This window comes from Heterodontus francisci, chromosome 34, assembly GCF_036365525.1.
Source record: "Heterodontus francisci isolate sHetFra1 chromosome 34, sHetFra1.hap1, whole genome shotgun sequence".
In the NCBI taxonomy this organism is placed as follows: domain Eukaryota; kingdom Metazoa; phylum Chordata; class Chondrichthyes; order Heterodontiformes; family Heterodontidae; genus Heterodontus; species Heterodontus francisci.
This window is the reverse complement of record NC_090404.1, coordinates 21907220-21918551: the sequence shown is the minus strand read 5'-3', so window position 1 is coordinate 21918551 and position 11332 is coordinate 21907220. Positions and strand designations below refer to the sequence as shown.

General features: G+C 45.8%; 1 protein-coding gene and 1 pseudogene across 6 annotated transcripts; one reads left to right on the top strand and one right to left on the bottom strand.

The window, feature by feature from the left end:
* Nucleotides 1-231: 231 nt before the first annotated feature.
* Nucleotides 232-3097, top strand: LOC137349197 (zinc finger protein ZFP2-like). 6 transcript variants are annotated; one of them, XM_068014626.1, is made up of 2 exons: nt 232-302; nt 1366-3097. In XM_068014626.1, the coding sequence occupies exon 2, from the start codon at nt 1730-1732 to the stop codon at nt 2801-2803; it is 1074 nt and encodes a 357-aa protein (XP_067870727.1). In that variant the 5' UTR covers nt 232-302; nt 1366-1729; the 3' UTR covers nt 2804-3097. The 6 variants fall into 6 exon arrangements, with proteins under 6 accessions (XP_067870727.1, XP_067870730.1, XP_067870731.1 ...); XM_068014629.1 differs by having other exon boundaries at nt 246-302; nt 1510-3097; XM_068014630.1 differs by lacking the exon at nt 232-302 and adding an exon at nt 312-435 and having other exon boundaries at nt 1510-3097.
* Nucleotides 3098-9615: 6518 nt separating this feature from the next.
* LOC137348717 (zinc finger protein 774-like) lies at nt 9616-10455 on the bottom strand (annotated as a pseudogene).
* Between the last annotated feature and the right edge of the window lie 877 nt (nt 10456-11332).

The following is an 11332-nucleotide window of genomic DNA, read 5'->3' as shown; positions in this document are numbered from 1 at the left end:
TCCAGCATTTCTTGTTTTTATTTCAGATTTCCAGCATCCGCAGTATTTTGCTCTTATATAATTTAAGAGCGTCCATGCTCTTGGGTTTCTATGTGAGTAGTTTGATTGCAGAAAATCATTCTCTATTTTCTAATCAGCAGTTGCAAAGAGCCGTCTATTACCCAGCATTCACCGCGGCTGTGAATGTACCCTATTCACGCTACCGGAGCCAAGCGCGCAGTCGCAGTGCTGTCCTATATCTGGAGCATGCGCATGTCACTGTGTTCAGTGCAGTGCGGGTGCTGGAGATGCTTTTGCAGCGGGTGAGAGTCGAGGGGAGGAATGGAGTCGGCGGGGAGGCTTCAGAAACACCCAGTGTAGGCCGCAAGCCTCCAATAAGAAGCTCCAGGTCCCGCGTTTGCACCGAGCGGGGCGGCAGCTGTGCGGCTTCTCCCGGTGACAGGCCCTGTTTGAAACTAATAATAAATTAAAAGGAGGGACTAAGTTCCGCAATTGAAGGGAATATCCAGGAACAAAAACCAGACTGACCGACTAAGGCGGGAGGAGATTGTGGGCGCAGGGGAGGAATTGGAGCCGTGGGTGGGTTGCAAAGCTTCAAAAACAACCGGGGTCGGCCTGAGGCCTCGGATAAGAGGCCACAGGCCCGTGGGGGGCTGGCCGCCATCTTGGGCAGGGCGGGCGCTCAGGGCGCGTGCGCGGCCATCTTGGTGAAGGCACAGGGAGTGGGCCGGGTTTGAGGCTCTCTGTTCCCAACCGGGTCCTCGGGCCCGGGAGAGGGAGTAACCTGGACAACAGGGTTTTAAGCAACTTCACCCACTCCCAGGCTTCATGTCATTTTTGCAGTCTAGGGGAGTCCATGGGCCATGAAAATATTCAGTGTGAGACGTTACAGATTCTGTGGAGCTGCTCTTCAGCTTTCAGTTACAGTTTATCCCCATACTGGTAATCGTTGGTCACTTGGTGCGCAGCGGGGTGTGTAAGTCAGAGGAACTTCTGGACCTGCTGTTAAACCTGGTTGAAATGGCAATATGCAGGTCCAGGATGGGTGGGGGTCACTCTTCAGTGGTCTTGCCCATGCCTGGATGACCCTGGAGTGATTCATGCAGTGTCCACTGGTATGGTTGGTACCTTCCATGACTGGACGGCACCTCAGGGTATAGAGTGTGTCCTGGAACATTCTGGTTCAGTGTGGAAGATTCTCTTTACATTTGTAGGGACTTTGCTGATTTTGACGTCTTTCAGTTTGATTTGACCACATGTTTGCGGGAGCAAGAGAGGAAAGAATGTTCCGTAGAAACTAAAATAGTCTGTTCTGAATTTCTATCTTGTACTGACAGTGATGCCTTTTGTAAATTCGTTTTACAGGGTATTAGCAGGAGAGGGTTTACAGATGTGAAATTCAAACCAAATATCACGTCAAGTTCTAATAGAGTCACTTGATTCATCAGGACTTGGAATGTCATCGGCCTTGAATATGGAAGGAGAAATGTTTGTCTGTTCTATCTGCAGGAAAAGATTTGAAACATCAGTGTGACTGGAAAAGCACCGAGACACACAAACCCGAGTGAGAGTGTTCCAATGCACTGACTGTGGAAAGAGCTTTAACCAGTTACACAGCCTGAAAAAACATCACACCATTCAGAGTGGGGAGAAACCATACACGTGTTCTGTGTGTAGATGAGGCTTCGACTGATCATCCAACCTGGAGAGTCCCAAGGACACCTGCGCCATGGAGAAACCGTGGAAATGTCGGGACTGTGGGAAGGGATTTAATTACCCGTCCCTACTGGAAACCCATCGACGCAGTCACACTGGGGAGAGGCCCTTCTCCTGCTCAGTGTGTGGGAAGGGATTCACTCATTTGCACCATCTCCTGAGACACCAACTTGTTCACTCTAACAAGAGATGTTTTGTATGTTCTGAATGTAAGAAGAGCTTTAAAAGCGAAAAGGATCTGCTGACACACCAACGCACCCACACTGGGGAGAGGCCGTTCACCTGCTCCCAGTGTGGGAAGGGATTCACTCGGTCATTCAATCTGCAGCAACACCAACGAGTTCACGCTGATCAGAGACCATTTAAATGTTCTGACTGTGAGAAAAGCTTTAAATGCAGCAATGATCTTCTGACACACCAACGCACTCACATTGGGGAGAGACCGTTCGCCTGCTCCGTGTGTGGGAAGGGATTCACTCAGTCATCCAACCTGCTGACACACCAGCGGGTTCACAGTAAGAAGAGACCTTTTAAATGTTCTGACTGCGAGAAGAGCTTTAAAAGTAAAAAGGCTCTGCTGACACACCAACGAATTCACACCGGGGAGAGGCCGTTCACTTGCTCTGTGTGTGGGAAGGCATTTGCTCAGTTATCCCACTTGCTGGCACACAAACTTGTTCACTCTGATATTAGACCTTTTAAATGTTCTGATTGTGAGAAAAGCTTTAAAAGCAGAAGACACCTGATGCAACACCAAACCACTCACACTGGGGAGAGGCCGTTCACCTGCTGTGTGTGTGGGAAGGGATTCACTCATTTAACCAACCTGCGGGTGCACCAGTCTGTTCACACTGGGGAAAGGCCGTTCACCTGCTCCGCGTGTGGGAAGGGATTCATTCAGTTATCCCACTTTCTGTCACACCAACCTGTTCACTCAGACAACAAACCTTTTCAATGTTCTGACTGTGAGAAGAGCTTTAAAAGGAAAAAGAGTCTGCTGACACACCAACACGCACATGGACTGGGGAGAGGCCGTTCACCTGCTCTGAGTGTGGGAAGGGATTCACTTGGTCATCCCACCTGCTGAAACAAAACTGAGTTCACACTGGGGAGAGGCCGTTCACCTGCTCTGAGCATGGTAAGGGATTCACTCATTCGTCCCACTTGCTGAGACACCGGCGAGTTCACAAGTGACTGTAAGGACTGGATTCTGGTGTTACTGCTACCATTAGTCACATCCAGGACTGAGCAATGTTAATTCTGACAATTGGGGTTCGTTTCTGCTGCTGTAAGTAACCCTTAAAACTGGGCTATAGTTTGTTATTCTGGGCTGGAGTTTAGTATTCTGGATAAATGTCAAATAAATCAGCTTTGTTTCCAACACACACTGTGCTGAGTAATTTTTCTCTCCAAGATAAGAGGTGACTAATTGAATTCCTGTTATCAACTGTTCCAATTTTGGGCCTTTTTTCCTCTGTTAAAGGAAGACTTGCATTTTTGTAGCACCTTTCATAACATCAGGACGTCCCAATTAAATTCATCTGAAGTGTAGTCACTGTTGTAATGCAGGAAATTCAGCAACTAATTTGAAGACGGCAAGATCCCAGAGACAACAGCGCAATAATTCCCAGATAAACTGTTTCAGTGAGTTGATTGAGGGATAAGTATTGTCCAAAACTCTGGGGAGATCTCTCCTGCTTTTCAGAATAACAGCAATGGATCTTTTATACCCTTCAGTTGAAGATGTTATCTAAAAGATGGGACCTCTGACAGTGCAGCACCCCCTCAGTATTGCAGTGGAATATCAGCCTAGATTTTATACTGAAGTTTCTGGATATGGATTTGAATCCACAACCCACTGACACAGAGATGAGAATATCAGCGCTGAGCCACAACTAACACCTCATCATTACACTAGATCCAGAGCGTCCAACCTTTTCACATGAGGGGGCCACATTACAATTTTGGAGTGTCTCCTGACAATGCAGAGCTTGTGCAGCATGATCGCCGGCATCATCAGTGGGCCTGACTGTTTGCCAGCTTGTCGGTATCAATCTGTGCACGTGCGTACTGACACCACCATACGATGACGCCGGATGTAATGACATCTGAGCTTTGCCTCACCCTCAATGGCTGCAATCACCGCCTCCATTTGCCCCAACAGTACCCCGCCCCTGCCACTCACTCCTGGCCTCACCACTTCGGCCACCTGCTCCACATGTCCAGACAGTGTCTCCCCCGGTTCAAAAGCTGCTCTGAAGTAAGGTCAAACCCCTATAGCTTCAGTGAAACTGCTGGCTTTCTTGTCCTTTTACAAGTTTAACTTCCTTTCAAAACACCTATGAAGTTTAACTCTTATTGTGAACTTACTTTCAAAATATTGCAGGAATTCCAATTATTTTTGCAGGTGCCTTTCACTGAGCAAAATCCTTTCTTCAGTTTTTTTTTGAAACACACAGAAGTCCAAGATATTAGTATACAACTGCCCCTCATTTACTCTACTGGCAGTTAACATAAGTTTTCTTTGTACCACGGTTACTCATGTAACTCAATGAAGTTAAATTCGTGATAAAGCATCTATGATAACATTGTTTATTTTCCTGAAATGTGTACAATTTTCAAGTGATAAGGCTATAGCAATAAACTCCATCTAAACATTGATATTTTGGTTTTTCAATTTTTCTACAAAGGTTGTTCCCATCAGTGAATTGCAACCTTCCAAACATAGTCTCCCAGTTGTTTCATGTGTTCCTTCCAATTGTCCCTATAGGCCAGTACCTCAGCAAGGTGAACAGTACAGTTAGGAACACTGGCCACAATTGAGTTCAATAGCCTCTGAGGGGATTTTCGTATCCATTAACCTGGGTGGTATCACCTGGCACTAATAAAGACCAACGGTGTGACAGAAGTGATGTTTCTTTAGCTCGAGGTGTCAAAGGAACTTGCCAGTATCCCTTTAACAAACCTATGTTTGTAAGAAACCTGGCACCATCCACTCTGTCAATACAGTCGTCAAAGCAATGAATTGGGTAGGAGTCTGCCTTCATTACAGCATTGACTTTTCTGTAGTCTATGCAAATTCGGGTTGACCCATCAGGTTTCGGCACTAATGCTATTGGTGAACTCCAACTGCTTTGACTAGATTCAAATTGTTTTCCAGGATGTATTGGATTTCTGCTTTTACTTGGGCCTGTTTGTCTGGACTTAATCTCCACTTGGAGAGGCAGGGATTAATCAAGGATAGTCAGCATAGCTTTATCAGCGGGAGATCACGCCTAACAACTTTGATTGAATTTTTTGAGATGATTAGGTGTGCAGATGAGGGTAAAGCAGTTGATGTAGTCTACTTGGACTTCAGTAAGGCTTTTGTTAAGGTCCTGCATGGGAGACTGGTCAAAAAGATAATAACCCATGGGATCCAGGGCAATTTGGCAAATTGGATCCAAAATTGGCTTGGTGGCAGGAGGCAGAGGGTGATGGTTGAGGGTTTTTGCGAGTGGAAGCCTGTGACTAGTGGTGTAACACAGGGATTGGTGCTGGAATCCTTGCTGTTTGTAGTATACATTAATGATTTAGATGTGAGTATAGCAGGTATGATCAGTAAGTTCACAGGTGACTTGAAAATTGGTGGTGTCGTAAATAGTGAGGAGGAAAGCCTTAGATTACAAGACAATATAGATGGGCTGGTAAGATTGGTGGAGCTGTGACAAATGGAATTTAATCCTGAGAAGTATGAGGTTTTGGGAGGACTAACAAGGCAAGGGAATATACAATGGATGGTAGGACCCTAGGAAGTACAGAGGGTCAGAGGGACCTTGGTATACTTGTCCATAGATCACTGAAGGCAGCAGCACAGGTAGTTGAGGTGGTTATGAGATATTTGCCTTTATTAGCCAAGGCATAGAATATGAGAGCAGGGAGGTTATGATGGAGTTGTATAAAATGCTAGTTAGGCCACAGCTGGAGTACTGTGTACATTTCTGGTTACCACACTAATAGGAAGGATGTGATTGCACTGGAGAGGGTGCAGAGGAGATTCACCAGGATGTTGCCTGGGTTGCAGCATTTCAGCTATGAAGAGAGACTGGATAGACTAAGGTTGTTTTCCGTGGAGCAGAGAAGGCTGAGGGGGGACATGATTGAGGTGTACAAAATTATGAGGGGCACAGATGGGGTAGATAGGAAGAAACCTTTTCCCTTAGCAGAGGGATCAAGAACCAGGGGGCATAGATTTAAGGTAAGGTGCAGGAGGTTTAAAGGGGATTTGAGGAAAAATGTTTTCACCCAGAGGGTGATTGGAATCTCAAACATACTACCTGAGGGGCTGCTAGAGCAGGAACCCTCACAGCATTTAAGAAATATTTAGGTGAGCACTTGAAATGCCATAGCATACAAGGCTACGGGCCAAGTGCTGGAAAATCAGATTAGAATAGATAGGTGCTTGATGGCCTGTGCAGACATGGTGGGCCGAATGGCCTATTTCTGTACTGTATAACTCTATGACTGTAAGCGGTAAGGATGCTGTTGTGAAGGAATGGATTCCCCGACATCCACACCACGTGTTGCCAAGGTTGTATATCCTGGCTTATCCCTAAAGACTCATTTAAATCTGTGAGTAACCTTTTTAGGTCTTGTTCTTCTGCATCTAAGTACAAAAGCATGTTGTCCAATTTTCCTAGCCATTCTGTATTAGCTAACTGGATAGTAGGAGGTGGCAGCTGCATTTAACAGCAAGGTGAGCTGAAAATCATAACTATTGTGTTGGCTTGGAGAAAGGCAGCACTCTGTATATACATATTCATATATGTACAAAGTATTGTGCCATCAGTTTCAGAATCCCAGTGACCATTTACAGTAACTGCAGAGAGCTCACAGGATAGTTGCACTGTAGCCAATGCACAGCACTTGTGGTGCAGGACAGTCTGTTCCAGATAATCTTAAGCAATGCCAAACCACACATTGAAGAAAGATGGCCAGAGTTATACTCCTTGCCTTGCATCACTATGGTGCAAAAGACAGCTTCACACTGGCTCAAGGTTTCCAGCAGGGTTGTCCAGCTTTTTCACATGGGTGGGGGGCACATTACAATTTTTGCCTTACATGGGGGGCCGATGAGACAATTTTGGAAAGATAAAGGCATTAAAATTTATCTTACTATTCAACAAAACAACAAAAGTGCAGGTTTGTGAAGAAGTTTTAAATGAAAAGCCTAATTTATTGACTTACTTTCTGGTCACCATGTTGGACACTGATTTAGTGGGATACCTGGCATTTTTGTGCCTGCCCAAGTAGTCACTGATTGCCCGGACACATTTTGTAGTGATGCAGAGTATTATGGATAGATGTCATTCTGTCGGGAGTGATCTTGATCACTCTCTGTCTGTGCCCCCTTCGCTATCCCCCCCTCGCTCTCTCTGTCCCCCCCTCATTGTCTGTCCCCCTCTCTCTCTTTACCCTCCTCTATCTCTTTGCATCCCCCCTCCCCTCTCAAAGGACAGTTGCAGAGAACAGGAACGCTCAGCAGATGGTTGTTCAGTTTTTCTTAAATCGCAAGTCAGTTTCACAGCTGACAAATCCTGACATAGGGAACAGCAGTTTCTGAACTTGGGAGAGTTTCAGGGTTTTCCAGCAGACTTTTAAAAAATCCTAAATCTGTCCCAAGTTCAGAAACTGCTGTTCCTGATGTCAGGATCTGTCAGCTGTGAAACCCTGCAATTTATTTAAAAAGCTGGTCGGCAAGAAGATGACAAAGGGAAATTTCTCATCTCCACTCACGGACCCCTGATGGGGATGAGGAACGGCCCTGGGCACAGTTTACACTCGAGGGATGGATGGAAACCTTTGGCAGGCTGGATCCTGGCCCCCGAGCTATATGTTGGACAGCCCAGGTTTACAGTGTGACTGGGGCAGCAGACAGTGAAAGTGGAGATGAACAATGAATGGAATTCAGCCATATACCTGAGCAAACCGATAAGTGGAAATTCCAGATCACTTCAGTTGCTGCAAAGTACAGGATATATTCAGTTTATACAGCTCATGCTCACTGCAGGATATTCACATTCAGTAACCAGTTTGTGCAGGGTTTTCAGAAATTACTTCAGACACACACTGCTGTGTAAATGGAAGCAAGTTTCAAATTCCTATTGAGAGACCAATGTTTTTGCTGCAGACCAGCGACTTGCCAGCTACTGATCCTGCACCATTAATTTTAAGCCATGTCAAATGAGCTGTGTCAGTTCTCAGGTGGGCTCTGTTAAGATATCCCATGAAAGCAAAAACAAACATTGGGGATTGGTCACACATACAAACATATGAATTAGGAGCAGAAGTCGGCCATTCGGCCACTCTAGCCTGCTCCGCCATTAATAAGATCATGGCTAATCTGTTTCTGTCTCGAATTCCACACTCCCATCTACCCCCGATAACCTTTGATTCCCTTACCTAACAAGAATCTATCGACCTCCGCCTTAAAAGTATTCAATGACCCCCGCCTCCACCACCTTCTGAAGCAGAGAGTTCCAAATTGCACAACCTGCAGAGACAAAATTTCTACTTGTCTCTGTCCTAAACGGGTGACCCCTAATTTTAAAACAGTGCCCCCTTAGTTCTGGTCTCACCCACAAGAGGAAACATCCTTTCCACATCAACCTTGTCAAGACTGTTCAGGATCTTATAAACTTCAATCAAGCCTCCCCTCACTCTTCTAAACTCCAGTGAAAACAAGCCCAGTCTGTCCAACCTTTTATCAAAACAACCCACTCATTCCAGGTATCAATCTAGTAAACCTCCTCTGAGCCACCTCCAACACATTTACATCCTCCTTAAATAAGGAGACCAAAACTGCACACAGTATTCAGAGATGTGGTCTCACCAATGCCCTGTATAACAGAAGCATAACATTCTTACTTTTATTTTCAATTCTTCTCATAATGAGGGATCGCATTCCATTAGCTTTCTTTATTCCTTTTTGTGATTCATGCACTGGAATTCCTAGATCCCTCTGCACCTCAGAGTTCTGCAGCCATTCTCCGTTTAAATAATGCTTTTTTTTTATTCTTGCTAAAGTGAACAACTTCACATTTCCCACATTATATTCCAACTGCCAGATTTTACCCACTCATTCAACCTATCTATATCGGTCTGCAACCTGCTTATGTCCTCTTCACAACATTCTTTCCTACCTATCTTTGTGTCATCAGCAAATTTAGCTACCCTGCCAGCACTCCTAAGTCATTGATATAAATTGTAAAAAGTGCAGAACCCAGCATAGATCCTGGCAGACCTCCACTCGTCATGTCCTGCCACTCAGAAAAGGACCCATTTATGCATACTGTGTTCTTCCAGCCAGCCAATCATCTATTCATGCTATCATGTTACCTGCTATACCATGAGTTTCTACTTTGTGCAATAACCTTTTATGTGGCACCTTGTCAAATGCCATCTGGAAATCCAAGTACAGTGTGTCAATGGGCTCTCCTTTATCCACAGTCCTTCAAAGAACTCCAGTAAATTGGTTAAACATGATTTCCCTTTCACAAAACCATGCTGACTATTCCCGTTAACTTTGAGTTTTTCTAAGTGCCCAGCTATAGCCTCTTTAATCATCAAAAATAACACCTTCCCCATGACTGGTCTGTGTCTACACACACCTCCTTTTTAGCCTTTTACAGAAGACTGACACACTGAAATTGTGAAGGAGTATGCAGTTCCACCCACTTGCTTTCCTGGTCAAGTTCATTTCCACCGAGGCGTAAGAAAATAAAAAAATAAAGATGACTTAAAAACAGCTTTGTCGTCGTTCGGCATGAAAAAAATATTGGAAAGGGAGAAGCCAATGGTGGATTTCTGAAATCCCAATGTCGGAAATCCACCACGTGGCAGAAACCTCTCATCCCCGGGTTACTCATGAATTCGCTGGTGTTTCAGCAGGTGGGATGACTGAGTGAATCCCTTCCCACAATCTGGACAGGTGAATGGCCTCTCCCCAGTGTGAACTCGGTGTGTCAGCAGGTGGGATGAAGTAATGAATCCTTTCCCACACTTTAAGCAGGTGAATGGCCTCTCCACAGTGTGAACTCGTTGGTGTCTCAGCAGGTGGGATGAGTGAATAAATCCCTTCCCACACTCGGAGCAGGAGAATGGCCAGTCCCCAGTGTGAACTCGCTGGTGTGTCAGCAGCACAGATGAAGTATTGAATCCCTTCCCACACTTGGAGCAGGTGAATGGTCAGTCCCCACTGTGAACTCGCTGGTGTGCCAGCAGGTTGGATGAAGTAGTGAATCTCTTCCCACACTCTGAGCAGGTGAACGGCCTCTCCCCAGTGTGAAGCCGCTGGTGTGCCAGCAGGTTGGATGAAGTAGTGAATCCCTTCCCACAATCTGAGCAGGTGAATGGCCTCTCCCCAGTGTGAACTCGCTGGTGTGTCAGCAGGTTGGATGACTGAGTGAATCCCTTCCCACACTCTGAGCAGGTGAATGGCCTCTCCCCAGTGTGAACTCGCTGGTGAATCAGCAGGGTGGATGAATCAGGAAATCTGTTCTCACACTCGAAGCAGATGAATGGCCTTTCCCCAGTGTGAGCTTGCTGGTGTGTCCGCAGATGGGACAAAGTGGTGAATCCCTTCCCACATTCTGAGCAGGTGAATGGCCTCTCCCCAGTGTGACTGCGTTGATGACTATCCAGCCTTGATGGGTAATTGAATCCCTTCCCACAGTCCCCACATTTCCACGGTTTCTCCATGGTGTGGGTGTCATTATGTCTCTCCAGGTTGGATAATCAGTTGAAGTCTCATCCACACACAGAACACGTGTACGTTTTTACCCCGCCGTGAATGGTTCAATGTTTTTTCAGGCTGTGTAATTGGTTAAAGTTCTTTCTACAGTCAGTGCACTGGAACACTCTCACTCGGGTGTGTGTGTCTCGGTGCATTTTCAGTCACACTGATGATTCAAATCTTTTCCCATGGACAGAACAGACAATCTTTTTCCTTCCACATTCAAAGACAATGATATTCAGGTCCTGATGAATCGAGTGACTCTTTCAGATCTTGATGTGATATTTGGTTTGAATTTGCCATCAGTAAATCCTCCCCCTCTAATACCCTGTAAAGGAGTTTAGAAAAGTCATCAATGTCAGTGCAAGTTAGAAATTCAGAACAGACAGTTCTAGTTCCTATGCATTCAAACTAAAAGAAGCCAAAATAAACAACAAATTGCAACAGAAGCAAAGGGAACCTTCCCAACTAAACCAGAACACTGCTACCAGTGTCCACGAGACACTGTGTGTCCTGAGGTGTCCACTGGTTTCAGAAGGCCACCCCGGCACAGACAAGACCATAGAAGACAGGGCAGCAGCCAGAGTGACACCCCACAACCCCAACATGGTCCCTGCACACCCTGGACCTACACATTGCTTCTCGGCCTGAGTGAGAGGGAGAGAGAGAAATGGAGAAGGTGAGAACCAAGTGTTTAAATATACAAGACAGATACAAACCTGGGTAGATTTGGGGTGAGTGTGGTGAGGGAGAGGAGGTCGCTGAAAGGGCTTGTGGAGTGGGTGATGTTTTACCCAGGCTCAAGAGCAGGTCCAGGAGAAGATCCAACAACTTAACCACCTC

Bases quoted from the DNA above. Each gene is read 5' to 3' on its own strand.
- LOC137349197 (XM_068014626.1), top strand. From the start codon at position 1,730: ATGGAGAAACCGTGGAAATGTCGGGACTGTGGGAAGGGATTTAATTAC.